The following is a 22,720-nucleotide window of genomic DNA, read 5'->3' as shown; positions in this document are numbered from 1 at the left end:
TTTAAAAATTGAGTGTAGTTGATGTTCAGCATTATATAAGTCTGTGCCACATATGTGTATACTGTATGTATATATATGTGTGTATAGTACACGTATATACATGTATATACTATAGGGATTCACAATTTAAAAATAGAGTTACGATAAAATACTGGTCACATTCCTTATGTTGCACAGAATATCCTTGTAGCTTATTTTATACATAGTTGTTTGTTTTCAGTGACCGAATGGGGGGATTGTCCATTGTTCCAAAGGGTGTCCTAAGTCAGGACGAGAAGGGCCACGAACCTTTCAGCCCGACACTGGGATCCTTCCTCCACCTCTAAGCTGATGTGGTTTCAAGAAATCATGTGTTGCTTCTCTTACATCTTAGGTTATAAAGTACTAACGATGTAGGGACGAAAAAGTTGGAAGTGGCCACCTCGTAAGGGCTGTTGTTTTTTCAGGTTTGTGTTTATTATGGGAGCTTCGATTTTTCTGTCGATGACTTCCATTCTGCAGCGGGGATGTTCAAAATTCAGACTACTGGGAAAGATCGTGTGGAGGAGTTTGCTGTTAATCTGTATAGGAATTTTCGTTGTGAACCCCAATTATTGCCTTGGTCCACGTAAGTATTTTTCCCCTGTTAGAATATATTCAGGTTGAAATAGGGAAAAGATGTGTTATAATTTGAAAGAAATGCAGTTCCTCCACTTCACGTTTTGCCTGCAAAAAAGAACAGTTACTCGAGTACACCTAATGCTTGTATAATTTGGGGCATTATTATTATTGTTTGTTTATTTATTTGGCTGCACCACATGGCATGCAGGGTCTCAGTTCCTCAACCGGGGATGGAACTCACGCTTCCCTGCAGTGGAAGCGCAGAGTCTTAAGCACTGGACGGCCAGGGAAGTCCCTGTTATTTTTACCTTGGAATTTTAGGCCTGAAAGGTGCCTCCCAAGTCCAGGCAAACCCTTCTGTACATAGGAAGACCCTGGGGTGGGGAGAGCGAGGTGCTGTGTCCAAGTGTAGGAGGGGCAGAGTCGAGCCAGACCAGCCGCTGGTCCCCGTTGCCCTGCTCCTGCTGCTTCGGTCTCACCCGCGCTCACGGTGAGGCTGCCCTTCCAGGGGCCCCTGCTTGTGGCCTCGCCTCGCTGCGAGGAGGCAGTGACGCCTCTGCCATGTTGGAGAGGTGTGAGAGGGGCAGGACTGCGGGGGAAAGGGTGTGAGCCCCGTGCAGGGGCAGCGACGGAGCCGGGAATGCAGAGGCCGCGGGGCTGCAGAGGGCTCACTCTCGCTCACACCCGGCAGCCGGCAGGGGAACCCTGGGCAGGAGGCACCGAGGAGAGACCCTCAGCTGCTCTGTGCCCAACCTCCCTGCTGGGTGGAGCGGCGGGAGGGTTGTGGGGAGGTGGCCTGACCACCTGAGCTCCCATCTCCACAAGCTGCAAAAACAGACTTCCTCGGGCGCGGGAGAGGTCTCTGCCCCGCGGGAGAAGGTGGTGTCGTGTTGGGGTCAGCGAGTGGTGCTGGCTGACGCCCCTGCCCGGTGCCCTGCAGTGTCCTGGGAGAAGGCGCGCATCCCCGGCGTGCTCCAGCGCCTGGGGGCCACCTACTTCGTGGTCGCCGTGTTGGAGCTGCTCTTCGCCAAGCCCGTGCCCGAGACCTGCGCCTCGGTGAGCAACCCCGTCTTTATAAAGGGGGGAGGGTCCCCGTATAAGTGCCAGAACCTTCTTTAGTTCTCAGCGCCCTACCAAAGAGAACGAGACTCTCTAACGCTGTTGCAAAGCTTCTTTTTTCTCTTCAAGTAGTTATTTTTATTTAGTCTTTATATCCGTCTTTTTTTAAATTGAGATCAAGAACACATACCATGAGTGCTACCCTGTTAATAAATGTTCAGTTTCCATTCATCCCTGCGTTTTGATGGCGTTAAACAGCAGCACCATCGTCTGCTGCACTAGCCCAGCCTCTCGGGGGCATCGCTGCCAGTGTTTCAGTCTTCTTGTGGAAACCTCATAGAACCTTCCGCTGTCCGCACAAAGGCTGCAGAGGTGCGACCTGGAGGGTGCCAGGTCTGCCCTGGGCTTCTTCCTGTTTCTTCTTTGTAAGGTGGATGTGTCTCACCTCTTATGTTATTACTTTCTGTCTCATAAATTGCCGAGTCAGTTTACTCAGATGACAGCTATTTTTTTTGTCCCCCCAGTGGAGGCAAAGCTTTAGGTGGAAGTGTTTAAATCTTTCCATGTGGCTCCTACTTCACAGTAAGCATATTAGCTATGTAAGCTGTATTTGTTCCCGCTCCTTCCTATGTAACTAGCAAGCTCATCCCTGAATCCCAGGTTCTCTTGGTTCTTCCTGTAAGGCTTCCTCGGTTGTGTGTTGCTGGAGTGCATTTATCCAGCACTCCTTTACCCTGCCCCTGCCGTCAGCCGGCCCCTGCCCACACCCCGTGCCCTCTGCTGCAGGCTCCTGAAGGCACACTGGGGCTGCCGTGCTCGCCCGGATGTGACCTTGGTAGCCGTGGGAGACTTGAGGGTCTGCGAGGCTTGTCCAGGCCCCCATGATGGAGCCAGGGGCTGTGGGCACACCAGGAACAGGTGGGCTGTACCCCTTCTTCCTTCAACCAGCAGAGCTCCCAAAGCTGAAATTGCATTTTCCTTTTTAAAATTCAGTTGTATTTCTTTTTAAAGTAATAGCTTTATTGATATATAATTCACATACCATAAAACTCACACCCTTGAGGTGTAAAATTGAGGGACATTTGGTATAGCTGTGCAGTCATCACCACTGTCTAATTCTGGAATAGTTTCATTACCCGCTGAAAACACCCTGTCTCACTCCCAGCCACTCCCCAACCCTAGGTCCCCCGGGCCTAGACAGCCCCTAATCTGCTGTCTGTCTGTCGATCTGCCTGTTCTGGACATGTCATAGACGTGGAATCACATGTCACAGACATGGAATCACACAGTATGTGGCTTCTCGTGTCTGGCTTCTTTCATTTAGCAGGATATTTTTTGAGGTGTGTCCATGTTATGCCGTGAGTACTTGACTCCTTTTCACTCCTGAATAGCGTTCTGTTTTCTGAATGCAGCATATCTTGTATTCGCTCATCAGTTGATGGATAGCTGACCTGTTCTCAGTTTTTGGCTGCTGTGAATAATGATTCCGTGTCCATTCGTGTACACGTTTCTGTATGGACATCTCTTTTTAAATCGCTTGCATACAAGAGTAGCATTTTCCACTGATAACTTCTCAACTAGCATTTTTCTGTGACATATCATATGCTGTGCTTAGTCACTCGGTCGTGTCCGGCTCTGCTATCCCCTGGCCTGTATCCTGCCAGGCTCTTCTGTCCATGGGATTCTCCAGGCAAAAATACTTGAGTGGGTTGCTGTGCCCTGTTTCAGGGGCTCTTTCCCACCCAGGAATTGAACCTGGATGTCTTGCAGCGCAGGCAGATTCTTTGCCAGCTGAGCTACCAGGGAAGCCTGTGTCACGGAGGTGGCGTATCTGCGTTTGGAATAAACACACATCTCTTCTGTGTTACCACCATCAAGGCCGAGAGGAGCCTCACAGGAGCTTCCTGAATACACAGGCAGCTGCGTGTTATTTCCCATTCTGCCTGCACTGAGTTCACACGTGTTCTTTATGTGTGACCTCTCCCCCCAGGAGAGAAGCTGCTTTTCTCTGCTGGATATCACGGCCAGTTGGCCCCAGTGGCTCTTCGTGCTGATACTGGAAGGCGTCTGGCTGGCCTTGACCTTCTTCTTACCGGTTCCTGGGTGCCCCACGTGAGGAGCCCTGCGGGGAACCCCGTTTGCACGTCCCTTTATGCCAACTTGGAGCCTCCGGGTTCCAGCTGTCAGCCTGCCCATGTCGGGACCTCCTTCCTCTCTGTTCTCCTTGAAGACTCCCTGGTGTTGGGGCCGGGGAGGAGGGGGGTGGAATGCGTGTCCAGAGGCCCGTGTCCGGCAGGTCTCCCAGGGTCAGAGGGAGGGGGGATGGACTTTGGGTCGCAGCCCCTTTCTCACCCCTGGGGCGGCCAGGGAGTCAGGGGCTCTGCAGGGGGTGTGCGCAGCGCTCAGGGCTGGTGGGAGTTGGCGGTGCTCTGGGGGTGTGGTAGGCATGCACATTGCCTGTGTGCAGCCCTCCCCCCTTGCCTGGCGGGTGAAGCCCGTGTTCTCACCTCCTCAGCGGTTACCTGGGGCCCGGCGGCATCGGAGACGGGGGCAGGTACCGGAACTGCACGGGCGGCGCCGCGGGCTACGTGGACCGCCTGCTCCTGGGCGACCAGCACCTCTACCAGCACCCTTCTTCCGCTGTGAGTGGGCGCCGCCCGGCCGGGATGGACCCTGAGGGGCGGAAAGGGGGCGGCCAGCCCCCAGCTGCAGCCGTGGAGTAGACGGGGGCGGAGCCAAGCTGTGTCTGAAGTTGGCTGGCCTGAGAGACTCACTGTACTGTTGGTCGTGGGCGGTGTGTTTCTTTGGCTTTTAAAGTGAGGCTGCCCGGCACCAGGCTTGCGCGAGGTGCTTTCCTGTGGGTCTCAGGTCTGGGGCAGGGTGGGCGGTTCCAACAGGGGAGGTCTGGTGGGCAGCGCTTTGGGATCAGCACGTGTGGGGCTGGAGGAAGCAGGACCGAGCAGGGGGACTGTCACGCAGACCCTGCTGGTGTCCTGGGGGCTGGGATGGTTCCTCAGAGGTGTTCTCAGTGGGGCGGGCGTGGGACCAGGCCCTTGACATCCCCGGTGGGATGTGGGTGGCCCAGCAAGGGGGTGACTCCCGAGAGCTGGCTCCCTTCAGGGACGAACCCAGGAGCAGCTGAGAGCTTTCTGCCGTTACTACTTCGGGATGCTTCCCTCCCCAGAGGGGTGGGACGAGCTGGGGCGGGAGAGCTTGTTGATGCCCCCAGCATCCATGACAATAACTGGCTCCAAACTTCTGCCTTTTCTACAATAACCATTTCTTTTATAATGAAATGATACAATGTATTTTTAAATGTTATTTGCCTTGAAAGAGGAAAGGAAGAACTCAGTGTCACAATAGGCTTGATCCCAAAGGATAAACCTGAAAAGTAAAAGATACCATACTGTTTGAAGCTGGCTAGGGCCGCGTCGTGTCAGGGGCGTGGGTCCCAGCACCATCTGCTGGACCACCTGAGGTCAAGGTGGCTGCCCTGCACCGGGGCTCACATCTGCGTTTCCTTCCAGAGTGTCACAGCACACACTTTCTTGGCCAGAAGTATGCTGGCCACAAGTCGGCAGTGAATTTCTGCAGCGAAATCAAAAGCATTGACTGCTGGGGTGTCGTGAAGTTCGTGTTTCGTCTGCGAGTTGTGTGTGCTTTGCGGTCGGTTAGGGAGTCCTGTCTTCTCGTCCTGTTCAGGTGCTTTACCACACCGAGGTGGCCTATGACCCAGAGGGCATCCTGGGGACCATCAACTCCATCGTGATGGCATTTTTGGGAGTTCAGGTATTTATTCATTTCATGAGAATGGGTGTTCTGACAGTTTATGACTCATCACTCATCCACATGTCCATTTGACTAAAAGAAGTCATTGGACGCACAATCTTCTGTGTAGTTGAGGCCTAATAAATTCTGCTTCTGTTTGACAGATCGTCACAACTAGAGGGTGCTAAAAGTTAGCACGCTCACATAGTTAGGTGTTACTCCGGTAGTCTCAGAAGTTATTACTCATGTGGCTCGTCTCGGCCGTGGGAACAGCAGCCCCAGGGTGAGAGGTGTCCCTGCTGGGCTGGACCGCGTCTGGAAGGTCACCTGTCACCTTTCGTATGGATGACACACAGTTTCAGATTATGCATACCCTGTGCCTGAGCCAGTACCCGTGGCTCTCGGTTTCTCTCAGAGACAGTTATGTTAAGATTCTGAGCAGCCCAGACTTTCCTTCCTGAAATTCTCCTGATTTGGTGTCAGAAACCATTATTTGAGAGGAGATGACCAGGAGGGGAAAGACCACGTACCCCTTCCTGGGGGACCTCTGTGACGCTGAAACTGTTCTGCGTGTGGCTGCAGAGTCCTCCAGATGTGGCGGATCTGGTTTTTTATTTCATTTAAATTTACACTTGAATAGTCACAGGTGGCCAGTGGCTCCCGTGTGGGACAGTGTGGGTCTGCAGTGTTTACATTTTGGTGGTTCAGTAATTTCTTGGGTAGAGATGCTGCCTACTGTAGAGTTTACATTGCTGCTTTTACTTGTAAATGCATTTAATCCCCCGTATGCTCTCCAGGTAAATCTGTGCGCGCCCTAACTCCAGTAAGGAGTGCTGACCGCCACCCGTGCCTGGACCCTGCGCACCCACTGGCCGTCCGGGGAGTGTTTCTGTACCCCATGTGCTTCAATAGCATTTATATAAGTTAATAGCACGCAAATAAGTTAATTCACATAAGGCTCCAAGAACAGGGCATTTTAGTTTTCGCTCTTATACATTATTGTTAACACTTTCTTCCATGTTTTCAGAAAATCCTAATTTGGGGGGTGGTTTATGCAAAGTGCAGATTTTTCTGTTTTTAAAGTGTTCCCTGCCTCTGGGTCCACACTGCCTCTGTCCCTCTTCTCTACCCCTGGCAGACCGGGCCATCCAGCAGCCCAGTGAGCTGGTCCCTGGTGACATGGCGGAGGGGAGTGACTTTCCTTGGCTGCCATCGCCTGTGGGAGAAGGCTCGTGCCGCCTGCTCCCTCCTTCCCACCTCTGACCCCCTTGGCCTTTCTGAACCACCTGCAGCCCAGCAGGGCAGCTGTGTGCTTTCACCGTGTGACACTGCGTGCCTGCTGTTCCAGGCTGCCCAACACTGTTCCTGCCTCGCGCTCGTGGCCTCAGCCCGGCAGTGCGTCCTCTGCGCGGCCCCCTCGCCAGTGGTCCCTGTGCCTCTGTTCCCCACTAGCCAAGGGCAGGGGACCATTCATTCCCTCGTAACCACAGTGCTTGCAGGCGAGTCTGTCCTGGAACACTGGGTGCCTATGGAATAAGAATTTGATATTCAGGAACCAGCTGGTTCTCTTGGTCATGCTGCATTTTCTTCCCCAGGCAGGGAAGATACTCCTGTATTACAAGGACCAGACCAGAGGCATCCTAATCAGATTCGCTGCCTGGGGTTGTCTTCTTGTAAGTCACCCCCTCCCTCACTGAAGTTCTTTCCCTTCACACATTCACGTTTCAAAGAAAGAAAACATTTAGCCCTGGGGTCACAGCTGTCAGACCAGAACAGTCTTCACTTCGTCATCCCGAGGCCTAAATGCTCGGATTGGTTTTCTTAGAAGTCTCTTTAAGGAAGTCAGTGAACCCGTGCGGAAACGGAGCGGAGGGGTAGATTCTGGGGGGGCCTTTGCCGGCAGGACCTGGCCCCCGATAGCAGGTCGGCATGTGGCAGAAGCCCCGTCTGACCCTGCGGCCGTGTTTCCTCCGAGGATTCACTCCAGCTGATCAGGGCAGTGCTGAGAAGGTGCTTTGTGGAGAGTGTTTTTAGCTCTGTATCTTGTTTATGTATGTAATTATTTTTGTTCTGGCTGTGCTGGGCTCTCATTGCTGTGCTCAGGCGTTTCTCTAGGTGTGGCGGGTGGCGCTGCTCTGGTTAGCGTCTCGTCGTGGGGCCTCCTTTCGTTGCAGAGCACTGGCCCTGCGGTGCGCGGGCTTAGTTGCTCTGTGGCACGTGGACTCTGCCCGGACCACGGATCAAACCTATGTCCCCTGCGTTGCAAGGCCGATTCGTAACCACTGGACCACCAGGGCAGCCCATACTGATACATCTTAAACATGTGTTTTTAGTTAAACAAGTAAAACAGAGGGCACACTTTTCAGCTTTCCCTAAGCAAGGAAGTCACTCCTGATTTGCAGTTTGGAACCACCGTTGTTTCTGGAGATGACAAAAAGAAACTTGTAACATCTTTCTCCCCACCCCACCCCCGCCTCCAGGGGCTTGTTTCGGTGGCTCTGACGAAAGCATCTGAAAATGAAGGCTTTATTCCAGTAAACAAAAACCTCTGGTAGGTGCAGAAGCCCCGCTGTCGTCACACCTGGTGGGGAGGGGGTGGTGGGTGTCCGCGGCGCTCCCCCGAGCCCTGAGACGCCCGCTGTCCCCCAGGTCCGTCTCCTACGTCACCACGCTGAGCTCCTTGGCCTTCCTCATCCTGCTGGCCCTCTACCCCGTGGTGGATGTCAAGGGGCTGTGGACGGGAGCCCCGTTCTTCTACCCGGGTGAGCCCCCCAGCCCCAGGCCGCCCAGAGGAGGGCACTCAGAGGACCAGCTGGAGGCCGCGAGTGGCCAGTGCGGAGCGTGTCCCGGGGGCCCCAGGCAGGCATCACTGGCTCTGTTCCCAGGCAGCCCCCCATTTTACCGTTTCATTTGTGGGGTCGTAAACGCCTGACTGGCCTCCTCAGGCAGGTCATTGGTTGCGGGCATTTCAGAAAAGGGGCTGTACCTTCTCCTGGAACACCCCCCCACCACACACATGCACCCTAGAGATGACGCGTGAGTGATGCTATGTGGAGGTGCCGCCCGGGGACGCTGGGGGCGGTTTAGACGCGCTTCCGCCCAAGACGAGAGGCAGCAGGCGATTTCAGTGACTCATTTCAGCCCCAAGGCCAGTAACAGCTACTCTCTCTGGTCCTCGGGTTTTCTGGGTAGAGAAGGTAAGTTAATATTTCTGACTTTCAGGTTTAGTATTCCAGAGTCACACTTAACAAAAGGAGTATTTTCTAACTTTTGGATGTAATTTACACTCAAATCTCTTAACATACCCATCCCTTATATTTTTGGGCCATAGCCGATAGCAGAAGTGGGTGCTTTTTCTCTTTTCCCACTGAAACAAAGTCAAGTGTCCTGAGTTAGGTGGATGACCAGCTGTGTCTCCCCAGGGATGAACTCGATCCTGGTGTACGTGGGCCATGAGGTCTTCGCCAACTACTTCCCCTTCCAGTGGAAGCTGGGGGACCAGCAGTCGCACAAGGAGCACCTCGTGCAGAACACGGTCGCCACCGCCCTGTGGGTGCTCATCGCCTACGTTCTCTATAAGAAGAAGGTGTTCTGGAAAATCTGAGGCCCCAGCCGAGATGCGTTCCTGGCAGAACCACTGGGCCCCGGGGATCACTGACGGAGTCCTTGCTTACAAAACAGATGGGCTGTGTGTTTCCCGCAGGGGCAATGCGGACATGCTCAGGCTGGTCGACTGGGACACAGCTTGTCCAACTCGGCCTCTGCACGCAGAACTCAGGCAGCTGACCCGCCGTGGCCTCTTCGCTCCATCTGCTGGGTGGACGGCTGCCTCTGGAACTTCATTCTCAGGATGTGTGGCTGAACTTTTCCTGAGGGATGGCCAGGCGCCTTTGCTTCTGTGCCGGATGAAGCCGCCTCGGGTCTGCTTTCCCTGACCGTGTTTCTGCAGCCTTGTCTTCCCACACTTGTCCACGGAGACCAAGACGCCACCATCTCTGCCGTGTCTGACTGTGAAGCTCACTGGGTGTCACGGACAGTAGCATAGTCTACTATATTTTGGTTACGTAGTTTAATATTCCAAGAAAGTCCAAGTAATATCCTTTCAGATCTGTAAGGTATGGGTGGGTCCAAAAAAATGCCTTTCCCTCAGAAGCCATGTTCTGCATTTCCCCACTTGAAAAATTAGTGAAACTGTAGACATGTGATTCCTGGCCACCCTCGCCAGCAGTTACCTACCTAGGCACCTCCCTGAGCTCATCACCTCTCCATCTGTCTGCCCACCCGCCTCCCACCCGTCTGTCTGTGTATCTGGAGGGGAGGGTCCCCCGAGCCATCCTCTGTCTCTAGGAAGAGAGGAGCCCGCGTGCTCTGCCATCCTCGCCGGACAGGTCCTCTCCAGCCCCTGGACCCAGTGGGGTGGGAGGCATCAGTGGCTTTCCTGAAATCCTTAGAAGAGATCATTTTGTTACCGAAAACGCTTCAAAATAAATGATGTTTAAAAAGCTCTCACTGGAGTGACTCCTTTCAGAATGACCCTCCACAGTGGAGGCAGCTTGCCCGCTTGGAATCACCAAACTAAAGAGTCACTTGTCGGGCGTGAAGGCAGAGAACACAGAGGACCAGCACTCCCATGATGCTGTGTCCCGTCCAGGGCTTCTCTGTGGCGGAAAGGTTGTGCTGTGGAGCATCCTCGCGTGATGAGGTGGGCTCACCTCAGCCCGCCCCCTGGCGTCAGCTGTCGCCCCGTGGATGGCGTATTTTCCAACTACCCCATCTCTGCACCAACTTACATCCCAGCTTGTACCTGCCCGAGGACGCCTCCACCTGCACGACCGCCAGCATCCGGGCACCCCCTGCCCCCTGCCCGAGAACGCCTCCACCTGCACGACTGCCAGCACCCGGGCACCCCCTGCCCGCTTCTTCCGCAGAACTTTATATCTTGGGCTACCCCAGCTCTGCACACACCTGACCCTCCGTCTCTCGGCTTCACCCGCCTTCCCTCCTGTCTGCCCCTTTCCCGCGTTCAGTCGTTGCAGAGTCTTACCAGTTTTGTCTCCGGCTCCCACCCAGAAGTCCTCGTTCGCACAGTCACCACCTGCTACTCTTGCCCAGACTCTTGGAATCGTTTTTGAACTGGCCTCCCTCCCTGGGTCCCTCCTGTAAAGTCACTGTCCACTGCCCCAGGCTGTGCTGCATCTCACTGTTGGAGAGGCCCAGGCAGCATCGTGGAGTGGGCTGTGCTGGGAGGAGGTGGACAGCTTGTCAGAAGGAGAACGTGAGCAGTGTAGGTGGGAAACTGCCATTATCATGTCCCCCCTCCGTGGAAACCCAGGGCTGCCCCTCAATCCTGTTCACCGTATCTGTCCCCGCAGTATCAGAACCAGGTTCCTGTTACCCTTTGGGGTGTAGCCAACTGTCAGCCCTGGGTGATGGAAATTCAGAAACTGAGGCACTTAGATGACCTGTTTGCAGAGTTGACTGACTGATTATTTTTTCACAAGGCCTGATCAGCTAGTTCATAGAGCTGTGATTGCTTTAATTTTCTAACAATAAAAGCCTTTTTGCAGTTGAGGGGGGGGGAAATGGATACTTCATAAAGCAGTGTTGCTGTGCTTAGTTGCTCAGTTGTGTCTCTTTGTGTGTGGACTGTAGCCCACCGGGCTCCTCTGTCTATGGGATTCTCCAGGCAAGAATACTGGAGTGGGTGGCCAAGCCCTCCTCCAGGGGGATCTTCCTGACCCAGGGAGCAAACCCGTGTCTCCTGTGTCTCCTGCCTTGGCAGGCAGATTGAGTCATGGGGGAAGCTCTCAGATCAAGTGCCCTCCTTGCAAGAACGTCCCCTGGAGCTGGAACGGCGCTGTGGGCGGGCAAAACCGCCCCTGGCCGAGCCCAGAGCATCTTCCTGGCTTCCTCCCAGCCCTTGGGTCCGCTTCCTAGTTCCAGCCCCACCGCCCACCTCCTCAGGGTGCCGGGCCTCTGGCCTCTGACTGCGACCAGTCGTCCTGGTCTACGTTTCCTTCTTCATTCTCTCCCGTCGGCACCTGAGCGCTCACGTTCGTCCCTTGCCTCTAGGGCACCTTCTCTCATCTCTCAGTCTTATCCCAAAGTAATATTTTTTTCCTCTTGGTCCTCTAATATGTGACTGGGGTCAACCTCGCAGCATTTATCGCTTTCTGCCCTGCATGACAGCCATCTGGGTACTGGACCAGCCTCCCGTGCTAGACCTTGAGCTCGTGGAGGGTGAGGCCTCGCCCATCTGCACGTTCTTCAAGTGCAGACGCAGTGCCCCGCACCCCGTGCCCGTGTGGAGCAGGTGCCAAATCAACATTTGTGGAAGCAAAGCAGCGGTGGTGGGTGTGTCCTTAATCTAAATGCTGATAAAATTCAGCGTATACTTGGCATGCACGTGTGTGTGCACAGGGGTGAGGGGCGGTCCTCTCTGAGGAGGCCCCTTTCAGGGCAGGGCACCTTCGTGGGTGGTTACCGCTGTGTCCCCCCGAATCTCAGCAGGTGTGGCTGAGGAGGGCCCCTTGCAGAGGCAGTGCCCCCAACTGGGGAGAACGCCAGTTATGGTGTCTTGAGCTTGAAAGCACAGGAACTCCGGCTCCAGCTAGGTTAGCAGGAGAGCATCACCCAGAAGTATTCCTGGGGCGACCAGGCCCCAGTTCAACCCGGAGGCCCAGATGCTGCCCCATCGCCATCAGGATGGCTACATGCACTCGGCTAGACACACTCAGCTCCACGCGGGAGGGAGCAGGCGTTCCCTCGGTGGGACCTAATGTTATTGGCCGGAAAACCCTCCCCAGATTCTGCAAGACCAGACATGACAGGGAGCTTGGCCTGGCTGGGCCTGGGCTGAGTGGGGACAGCTGGCATCTCCCTGGGGAGGGGTGGGGACGCCCCTGGGCAGTGCTGGCTGCAGAAAACACCCGTTACAGGGCATCTTCGGGGGAAGTCAGGTGGAATCCTTGAGTAACAAAGCAAAACGTGCTGTTCTGTAGCGGGGCCATCGTAACCTAACATCGTGTCTTCATTTGCGCCACGTATATTCCTAATTCCTCTTTATAATAGAAGTTAGTAAGTTGCTGTTCTTATACTTTGCCTCCCTTCACTCTGACCCATAAAAGGCCTCTTTCATGAATGCACAGTAATCGAGTTTGTGTCACCCAGTATCAGCTTAAATAAAAGTCAACATACTAGCTTTTATTTTTCCTTTAATGTCATCCCAAATAAACAGGAGTGGCAAACGGACTTTGAGAAATTTTCTCAACATCTCAAACTGCCTTTCAGAAGAGGTTTCCGTCAACTGTAAAAATCCAGGGGAAGAGCTTTAAAAAAAAATCCTAAGCAGTAGAGCCACAACCCTAGAACAATGCAGTGCAGGTTTTAAACAGAACTTTTGTTCAGAGTTTGAAATTAGGTGGGAAAATGCATGGCCAGTGGCGGTCTTCAGTTGTGTGTTTGTGTAACCTCTTTTCACGGATGAGGCGAGCCAGCATTTTTCTCCCGATAATCAGTTTTTCTTGGGCATTCCCATACATTGTTTTTCTCTTACATTGTTTGCTAAATGCATTTCCAAATTCAGAGTTGATTAGACATGCTACACGTTTGCATCGTGTCATAAGATGCCTCTGACTCCATAACGCCTGATTTAATTGCGGATGTGCAGACTTGCAGAAGCAGCCAGCCTCCCGGCTCTCCTTGGCAGAACCCAGCCTGAGCACAGCTGTCAGGACAGCTGGCCTCCGTCTCAGGGGGCTGAGCACATGGCTTCCCACAGAGTCTGTTACCATCTCAGGGCCAGTGGGATTCTGTCCTGATCTCCAGGACTTTCTCTACAGAGGTCAGTTCTGTTTTTCCCACCTTTCATGGCTGTTCTTTATTGCATTTTATCTTGCCAGTGGTCACACCGTTCCACTGTGATACATAAGAAATTTTCTTCTATCTGATTAAACTCCATATGTTGCTTGGCTTGTTAAGTGGTGTGTGTGCGCCAAGTCCCTTCAGTCATGCCTGACTCTGTGACCCCATGGACTGTATCCTGCCAGGCTCTGTCCATGGGATTCTCCAGGCAAGAATGTTGGAGTGGGTTGCCATTTCCTCCTCCAGGGGAACTTCCTGACCCAGGGACTGACCCTCATCTTCCTTTTCTGCTGGGCTTTTTTCTAGCTGCGGAGGGCGGGGGCTACTCTTCGCTGCGATGCTTCTCTTGTTGCGACTCCCAGGCTCTAGAGCACGGGCTCAGTGGTGGCGACACATGGGCTTAGTTGCTCCCTGGGGATTGCTGGGTCACATGGTAGCTCTATTTCTAGTTTTTTAAGGAGCCTCCACACTGCTCTCCATAGTGGCTGCACTAATTTACATTCCTTTTCCTCACCTTCTCCAGCACTTATATGTAGACTTTTGAATGATGGCCATTCTGACCGGTGTGAGGTGACACCTCATTGTAGTTTTGATTTGCATTTCCCTAATAATATGTGATATTGAGCATTTTTTCCATGTGCTTCTTGGCCATCGGTCATCTTTGGAGAAATGTCTGCCCGGTTTTTGACTGGGTTATGTGATTTGCTATTAAGTTGTGTGAGGTGTCTCTATATTTTGAAGATTGTCAGTTGTTATCATTTGCAAATGTGGGATATCTTTTCCTCCTGTCTATGGTTTCCTTTTGTGTGCAAAAAGTTTTAATTAGGTCTCATTTTTTGTTGTTGTTATTCTAGGATATAGATCCAAAAGGTATTGCTATGATTTATGTCAAAGAATGTTCTGCCTATATTTCCCTCAGAGTTTTACAGTATCTGGTCTTACATTTAGGTCTTTAATCTATTTTGAGTTGATATTTATATATGATGTTAAGAATATTCTGACTTTGTTCTTCTACGTGTAGCTGTCCAGTTTTCCCAGCACCACATATCAAAGAGACTGCCTTTTTTCCATTTCATATTCTTGCCTCCTTGGTCATAGATTAACCATAGGTGCACGGGCTTATTTCCGGGCTTTGTATCCTGTACCATTCATTGATCTTATGTGTCTGTTTCTTTGCCAGCACCATACTGTTTTGATGACTGTAGCTTTGTAGTATATTCTCATCAGGGAACTAGATTCCTCTAGCTCTGTTTTTGTTTCTTATGATGGCTTTGGCTTATTTGTGTGGGGTCTTGTGTGTTTCCATACAAGTTTTTAAAGCTTTTGTTCTAGTTTTGTGGAAAAGTGCCATTGGTAATTTGATAGGGATTGCATTGAATCTGTAGATTGTCTTGAGCAGTATGGTCATTTTTAAAAAATATTTTAAAAAACATTTGTTTGTTTGGCTGTGTTAGGTCTTAGTTGGGCTCATGCAGTGAGTAGGCTTAGCTGTCCTGTGGCATGCGGGATCTTAATTCCCCAACCAGGGACTGAACCTGTGTCCCCTAGCATTGCAAGGTGAATGCTTAACCCCTAGACCACCAGGGAAGCCCCTTTATATAAACTTCTTATGCAAAGTAATGAAGCCATGCTCTAGTCAGTCAGTCAGTTCAGTTGCTCAGTCGTGTCTAACTCTTTGCGACCCCATGAATCGCAGCACACAAGGCCTCCCTGTCCATCACCAACTTCCAGAGATCACCCAAACTTATGTCCATTGAGTCGGTGATGCCATCCAGCCATCTCATCCTCTGTCATCCCCTTCTCCTCCTGTCCCAAATCCCTCCCACCATCAGAGTCTTCCAATGAGTCAACTCTTTGCATGAGGTGGCCAAAGTATTGGAGTTTGAGCTTCAACATCAGTCCTTCCAATGAACACTAAGGACTGATCTCATTTAGGATGGACTGGTTGGATCTCCTTGCAGTCCGAGGGACTCTCAGGAGTCTTCTCCAACACCACAGTTCAAAAGCATCATTTCTTTGGCATTCAGCTTTCTTCACAGTCCAACTCTCACATCCATACATGACCACTGGAAAAACCATAGCTCTTGACTAGATGGACCTTTGTTGGCAAAGTAATGTCTCTGCTTTTGAATATGCTATCTAGGTTGGTCATAACTTTCCTTCCAAGGAGCAAGCGTCTTTTAATTTCATGGCTGCAGTCACCATCTGCAGTGATTTTGGAGCCCTCCAAAATAAAGTCTGACACTGTTTCCATTGTTTCCCCAACTATTTGCCATGAAGTGATGGGACTGGATGCCATGATCTTTGTTTTCTGAATGTTGAGCTTTAAGCCAACTTTTTCACTCTCTAGAGGGTTGACCAAAACTGGTGACTAACAAGTTCCTGAGTTTCTCTCACAGGACTCCAGTGAAGGGAACACGTTGAAACTGCTCCACTTGTGGCCTGTTTTCCCTCAACAAGCCCAGTTTGGTTATCTGTTTTCTGTTCCTCCTCTTTAAATGCACAGCCTCCTGGCCTCTTGCAGCCTGGGAGCCTGGAGTTAGCTCCTGCCCAGCACAAGGCAGCTGAGCCTGGTTGGGACCCGCAACCCTGAAGGTGGGGCCGTGTGGGGTCCCTGTGAGTGGCCCTCTGCTATCAGAAGCCTGCACCCTCAGGCCGCTCTCGGGGCCTCTGGTGGGAACATGCCACGACAGGAGCCGAGGTGCCCCCGCACAGACGAGCCATCGCTTCACCTGTCCCCGTGCCTGTGGCCGCCCTGCTCACACTGCACGTGCCCCTCACCCTTGGCGGGTGGCTCCGGGACTTGTTCTCCTGCCTCACCTGGCTGCAGACCGCTGCACCTGGCATCTGGCTTGCTGCACGTGCAGCAGTGGACCCACTTCACCAGCAGTGACTGAACTTCTTAGCTCTTTCATTCTTCAGGCTCCCGTGAAACAACTGTTCATGCGATGCTCACCTGAGATATTTCAGAAACAGGGACAGAAACCAACCGGACACCAGTGTTGGACTTAGAGGCAGGAAGCCCTGGTCCCAAGCTCGTCCCTCTCCATCTTTACAACCACCCGGGGGGAAGGGCCAGTGCCTGCTCCCACGGCACGCCTGAGGCAGAGGCAGGAACTCATCCCTGGTACTCGGAAAGGAGAGGCCAGCTGGAGCTGGGCTGGTGAGTAGGCCCTCTGGCTCTGGACGTCAGTGGCCTGGGGGCTGCAGGGCCGGGGAGGCGTCCTCCACACCCTTCGTGGGCCTCTGGGCAGGACCCCACCCTGGCCCCCACAGCACCTTCAGTGGAAGTTCACTCTCATTCATTCTGGCATGAAGGTTTTCAGTATTAAAACTTGCTGAAGGAAAAGGTCTAGGTGTTGATACCTAATAGTCACCAAAGCCTAACTGTGCGAAAGAAAATCTTGAGGTCGTGGAATGAAACGTCTTTCTAAATAAAGGACACTCTTGTTCATACACTTATAAGAATTAAAAAGTAAAAACAAACACCCCAATTTATTTACAAAACAAGTTCTTTTGTTTTACAAAAATTACCCCAAAAAGTGACAAAAATAGAAATCGCTTCTCAGACTCTTGGGAACTACTTCTAAGTGACCGAGGAGTCAGAACCCGGAGGCTCCCTTCCAGGAGGGTCCTCAGGCCAGGGTCTGGAGCAGCAGGATCTTCTCGTTGACGCAGAACCTGTGCAGCACCAGCATCAGGCTCTCCCCGCAGCGGGACACCTGGCGCTCCATGGCCAGGCGGAAGTCCTCCTTCACGCCCTTGGTGATGCCCCGGGTGACCGTGTGGTGCCTGGCGGGGCGGCGACAGGGAGACAAATGGACGGTTGGTTAGCACGGCCACACGGGTCCGCGGTCCCGGGGCAGGTGAACAGCCTGCCTCAAACCTAGCGGAGAGCTTTGGAAAGAAAAACGCCCTGACCGAACAGCACCCCCCGCCCGGTTCTTCTGGGAAAGACTCAGAACCGGAGCGTCACCTTCCCCACTCAGAACAAGGCTGTTCTGCGTGCCTGAGCAGGTCCGGCGAGACGCCGCCTGCCTGACGCTGGCTCCCGCAGCTCTGACCGCAGCTCTGACCGCAGCTCTGACAGTGGACCCCCGACTCGCACACGGTTCGGTGACGCGGGGCTCGCTGCTCAGGCCACACGGCTCTCAGGCCCAGCCAGGCTGGCCTCGGGGGGCAGGTCGCCCAGGCGGGGCTGCGGCTGTAACCCCCGGCTGGGGTCCCTGCACAGCCTGGGTCACCAACACGACTCTGCTCCCCGCGATGCCAGGCCTATGTGCAGGAAGCGGGCACAGCTGGGGTCCTGAGATGCGGGTCTGGCACGGACACAGGGGAGCAGAGTCCCTGAAGGAGAGCCTCCTCGAGGTCTGGGGGGGGCCCAGGAGCCCTCGCTCGGGGAAGCACAGGCGGGTCGCTCAGGGTGCCCTGGAGGGTGTGCCTCAGAGAAGGGCGTCACAGAGGGACCCCGGACACCAACATGAAGAAAGGAAAAGAAACACCTAGCAAAGTTCAATGGGTTCGAGTCAGAGGAAAGGAGTTGTAACCGCCTGCTGGGTGATGGGGTGGATTCAGACCAACACAAGGCGCCCCCATCCCCAGCCCTCTGCCTGACCCCCCTCAGACAGGCACAGGGGCTTAAAGCTAGGCTTTGAGAGCACTGGCCAGGATTAAAAGGCTTGAGACCGCTCTTAGAATGTTTCTGTTTTTAAAACCTGAATCATATAGAGTGAGAGCAATAGAAGTGAAAAGCTGCAGTGTAACAGAAGGGGAAATAAAAAACCCAGGCTTGGTTAGAAGAGTGCTGGACTGCAGGCCGCTCTACACGCCCGTGGGCAGCGAGCAGAGCTGCACAGCACTCAACAGCACAGCCCAGACAAGCCTCGGGGCTCCGTGGACACTTCTAGCCGGGTCCGGCGGCTGGCCTCGGCAGGGAGGACAAAGGGTCAGTAAGCCCCACTGGGGGCACAAACAGCCCCTCTGTGCTACCCTGAGATGTAGCTCTTGGGGGACCCAGCCTGCAGCCCTAAGCACCTGCCCTCTGACCCAGTGAAAGACACTGGTGTTTGCAGACCCTGAATGAAGGGCATGGGTGCCTCCAACCAAAGGCTCCCCTTCATGCTGGTAATCACAAAACGCCGTGTGCCGCTGGGCATGGGCCCAAGGCCAGACTGTTTCCATACATGAAGAGCAGTACAACTCGATTATATTTCTATCAGCGTTTCTATTGCTCTGGTAAGTTTGGATGAAGAGAATGAGTTAGCTTTTGTGGTTTAAGACCAGGATAAACCAGTTAATAAATGTGGTGTCCTGCCTACCAGTTATTTTCAATTCAGAAAGGTGAGGTCAGTGTCAGGAAAATAACTCTGCTAAAGCCAGCTCATTGAGGCCAAACCCTCAACCCTGGGCATGAATTTGGAAATCCCGTAATAAAAATTTACTTCTGAGTTTCGCTATCCTTAAACATTTATCACCAAATGCCTTAGGCTTTATGAAAAGAGAGTTGTCGTTCAGTGCCTGATCTGATGTGTGCTTAATCTGACACACTTTCATATAATGTTCACTTATTTCCAGATCCATAATGATTTTTAAATTGAACACAAAAACACTGGCAACTTATGGAAAAAATAAGAAATGTTAACAATATTACAACCAGATGGCTTGCCAAGGAATGCGGAACAAATTAAAAAATTAAATAAAGCATGAAAAAAGGGCACCGAGGAACGAAGAGCTGAAATCCATGGGCGGTAAGACATGTCAACAAACAGCACACTATGAGCAGGCGTGTCCGTGTGGTACCTGTCGGCAGTCTGTATGCTGGGCTGAAGCACAGGGAAGAATTCCTGCTGCAGTAACCCCATGGGAGGGCTAGAAGGCCTTTAAAAAACAGCAAACAGCGGCATTCAAACACCCACACCGACTCAGCCTGCACTTAAAAAACAACACTCCAGAGAAAACGCATGAGACGGGGGGAGGGGGCTGGCTGCACACGGCTGGCAGCCTTGGGCCTTGCGCAGCGGCTTCAGGAGGACGGGGCCCCCCAGCTGCACGTGCGCCCAGGCCCAGGCTCAGCCCACTGAGATCTGGTGTAGAAGGGGCGCCGGGGAAGAGGCTGGTGCAGTGCCCCGAGACGGCCACAGAGGGGCAGGGCCCCACTCCTGTCGTGACCATGCCAGTCCCACAGAGCAACCTGGCGACGTTTCTGAACCATCGCTGATGGGACTGAAGCCCCACGTGTAAGAGGCCCTTCTGAGAAGGTGGACGGGACTGGCCGTGTTTTTGGTAAAGGCTGAGTTTAAAGTTCACAAGGTAGCGAGAAAAGGAACGGGAGGGGGGACAACGCGAGTCAGGGCCGCGGCTCTGCGGGGTGCTGTAACAATCGCACGCGGGCCAGGGCACCGGCCTGCGCCCAGCTCAGGGCACCCGCGGGGACGGAGCGTCTGGGTCGCTCAGCCGAGTGCCTCCAGGGCACAGCCAGCGTCCGCGGGGAAGCTTCTCTCTTTCAGATACGAGAGGGCGACCTGCAGAGCGCAGACCCCAGCTGGTCCCTCCTGCCATCAGGCCCAGCACTCGCCCCACACCAGGATGGACAGGCCGGCCTCGCCCAGGCCTGGGGCGAGGAGGGGCTGGCCTCTGCTCCCCGCGTCTCTGCACTCAGCTGCGGGGCCCCCTGAGAGATCTGTAATGGCTGCGGATAATTTGCAAACCAAAAGAAAAAGGAATGGGATAGTTTTACTCGAGATTCTAACTGTACCTCAACTGGCTCAGTGGCCCGCTTCTCTGCAGGAGTTTCTCATCAGGAATTTGTCAGGCAGGTTTCAAGCGAATTCTGAGACTCACACAGTCAGCTCACTAAGCAGGAGCCTCCGTGCCTGCTTCCAGCCTGATGGAGGAGCAGGTTTCCTAGGAAGCTGAGTGGTCTTCTACAGGGCGTAGGGCGTTAGAAGAGACTTAAGGGTTATACTAACCGTGGGCGGGGCACAATTCATCCTCAAAAGCTTAGAAATGCCTGCTGTGTCTCTGCCTCGCCCTGAACACCCCACAGTCAGTCATGCTGGCTGTCCAACAGCCCCGGCCTTCACTCTTGTCCGAGAGCTGGTCTGCACATCCCCATGTCTTGAGCAGCTCAATAGAACTGGCTGAAGGAAGGGTCAGTCTTGATTGTCTGACAACCCCGTCTGACACCTTCCACAGCTGAGCATCAGCTTAGTGGTGGGAAGATGGTTAAACTTAGGTTCAACCTTAACTAAATGGAGTTGACTCAGCTGAGGCTATCTCTATATTATGACAGTTTGTATGGTGTGTGTTCATGGGAGTTAAAGGGAAAGTTATTCAAAGTTACGTTTGTGAATCCAGCCTCAAAACCGGACAGTCACAACACAAAACGGGTCACCTAGGCTCCCGTGTCAAAAAGCCATCTTTGTTCTCAAACACCATTAAGAATATTTTGAACCAGGCAGTTATCTTCCCCAGGTTCAAGGGAAGCTAACGGAAGCCAAGTGAGCCATCTGGCACACTTGCCTAAGGCAGCTAATGTGTACAGGCCTTGTGTCTGCATGCTAAATCCTCAGAATATTTAGCGACATCTGTAAGATGAAGGACAAGCACACCCCCTCGCTGCATCTTCCCATTCCTGACAGGATGCCATGTGGGCTGCACCCAACCCTGAGGTTTACGGAATCCAGAAAAACGCCTCTCACTTCCCTCTCCTGGCATTTCTAACACCCTCCATGGATGGAACAAGATGCAAATTCCCGCTTTCAACTGGAAACTTGTCCCTCTCACGAGGGAGGAAAAGGAGCTGGTCCGAGCCTCGACAGCACTTGGCTCTCCCTCGGGTCTCGGTCTCCTGCAGAGACGGTGACCCTGACTAGCACACGCGGACCGTGCAGGACGCGGAGGGGAACCATACGTCACACCATGCGTGGCCATCTACAGCGAAGAGGATGCACTGTCCACACTGCGATGAGGACTGGAGGGCAGAAGCGGGGGTCATGAGCTATTTAAAAATCATAAATGGTCCCTGACTTCACCCAGGTGTAGGGGGGCTTGCCCAGACCAAGCCCCAGCCTTGCTGCAGAGGTCGGGGGTGCACCTGATGTGAGCGGGCGGCTTGCTGGGGAGGGCCTGAATCACCACTGAAACCCAAGTTCAGTGTGTAAATCAAGTCTGCAGGTTTTTCCTAATCCAGCACAACTGTGACGAAGCCTGGCTTTTCTTAATGAAAAGTGTTCTAATCAGAAATCATAGGATCAGTCTGTACGTTTTAGAAGGAAAAAGATTCCGTGAATGAGACTTTCGTCTGGTGAAAAAAGTATCAAAAGTGACAGAACTACCCCAATTTAAACACGCTTCCATCAGAAATGTAGCTAAGGGAATGCCAAGTTCAAAAGGATCCCTGGCGTCAAACCTTCTTAAAAACAAACTGTTTGGATTCCTTCCTACTAAATGTCTGAAAGCTACAGAAATTTACAAACATTTCTGACACACGCACACACAGAGCGGGAGACAGGGGTGCTTACTTGATCAGCATTCCTTGATTGGGCAGCAGTTCCAGATGGATCTTCCCACCTTCCTGAGTTCTCAGGTAGGCGAACTCCTCCAGCATGTCGATATCTGAGGCCAGAGTCAGGGAACCACGGGTGAGAGCCAGGAGCCCTGCTCTCTCGGAGGCCGGCACGGGCTCGCAGCTCCTGGGTAACTGGCCCACGGCCACCCCACCAGCAACCCAGGCCCGCCTGAGTCCAAACCAACGATTCCTACGCCAACCAAACTCCCTCCCAAAGAGAATTACGGTCTTCATATAGATGGTTAAACAGTCTGTACAGCCGTAAAAGCGACACCTCTTGCTTTCCTAATAAGAAATGAAAAAAAAGGGGGTGGGGTGGGAGGGGTGTTATTTCCACCCCTCTACCTCTGCCGCCGCTGCTGCTGAGTCGCTTCAGTCGTGTCTGACTCTGTGCGACCCCATAGACGGCAGCCCACCAGGCTCCTCTGTCCTTGGGATTCTCCAGGCAAGAACGCTGGAGTGGGGTGCCACTTCCTTCTCCAATGCATGAGAGTGAAAAGTGAAAAGTGAAGTCGCTCAGTCGTGTCTGACTCTTCGAGACTCCGTGGACTGCAGCCTACCAAGCTCCCCCGTCCACGGGAGTTTCGAAGCAAGAGTACTGGAGTGGGGTGCCACTGCCTTCTTTTCTACCCAAAGGTTAAGAAACACTGCTCTAGGCACCTGGACAGGGATGTCAGACTCCTTGCAAATGAAAACTAGCATGTAAGACCAGACCTTGGATTCTAAGGTGGCTTCTCCCTGATCCACAGGACCAAGGCCAACGCTCCCCGTCACGAAAGCAGGTGCCGGTGGGGCAGCATCTCTGGGGGGTGCTCAGCGCACCTGTGACCCGGGACCCCGGGCCCCCCCGCCGGACAGAGG

General features: G+C 53.1%; 2 protein-coding genes across 4 annotated transcripts in view; one reads left to right on the top strand and one right to left on the bottom strand.

The window, feature by feature from the left end:
• Positions 1-9,933, top strand: part of HGSNAT (heparan-alpha-glucosaminide N-acetyltransferase) — a 32,284-nt gene extending 22,351 nt beyond the window's left edge. For both annotated transcript variants that reach the window (XM_018041922.1, XM_018041924.1), the window contains exons 10-18: positions 447-607; positions 1,541-1,656; positions 3,650-3,771; positions 4,175-4,301; positions 5,362-5,448; positions 7,023-7,100; positions 7,908-7,978; positions 8,077-8,189; positions 8,850-9,933. In XM_018041922.1, the coding sequence (XP_017897411.1) occupies positions 447-607; positions 1,541-1,656; positions 3,650-3,771; positions 4,175-4,301; positions 5,362-5,448; positions 7,023-7,100; positions 7,908-7,978; positions 8,077-8,189; positions 8,850-9,031 (1,057 nt within the window). In that variant the 3' untranslated portion in view covers positions 9,032-9,933. The remainder of the gene's footprint in view (positions 1-446; positions 608-1,540; positions 1,657-3,649; positions 3,772-4,174; positions 4,302-5,361; positions 5,449-7,022; positions 7,101-7,907; positions 7,979-8,076; positions 8,190-8,849) is intronic.
• INTS10 (integrator complex subunit 10) overlaps positions 16,754-22,720 on the bottom strand; it is a 31,209-nt gene continuing 25,242 nt past the window's right edge. Inside the window, exons 16-18 of one of the 2 annotated variants that reach the window (XM_018042000.1) lie at positions 21,813-21,906; positions 19,090-19,167; positions 16,759-17,082 (exon numbers count right to left, since the gene is read on the bottom strand). In XM_018042000.1, the coding sequence (XP_017897489.1) occupies positions 16,926-17,082; positions 19,090-19,167; positions 21,813-21,906 (329 nt within the window). In that variant the 3' untranslated portion in view covers positions 16,759-16,925. Of the gene's footprint in view, positions 17,083-19,089; positions 19,168-21,812; positions 21,907-22,720 lie in introns of both variants that reach the window. The other variant, XM_018042001.1, reaches the window with a different exon arrangement.

The sequence above is a fragment of the Capra hircus genome, chromosome 27, assembly GCF_001704415.2.
Source record: "Capra hircus breed San Clemente chromosome 27, ASM170441v1, whole genome shotgun sequence".
NCBI classification, from domain to species: Eukaryota; Metazoa; Chordata; class Mammalia; order Artiodactyla; family Bovidae; genus Capra; species Capra hircus.
This window is presented reverse-complemented; position numbering and strand designations above follow the sequence as displayed.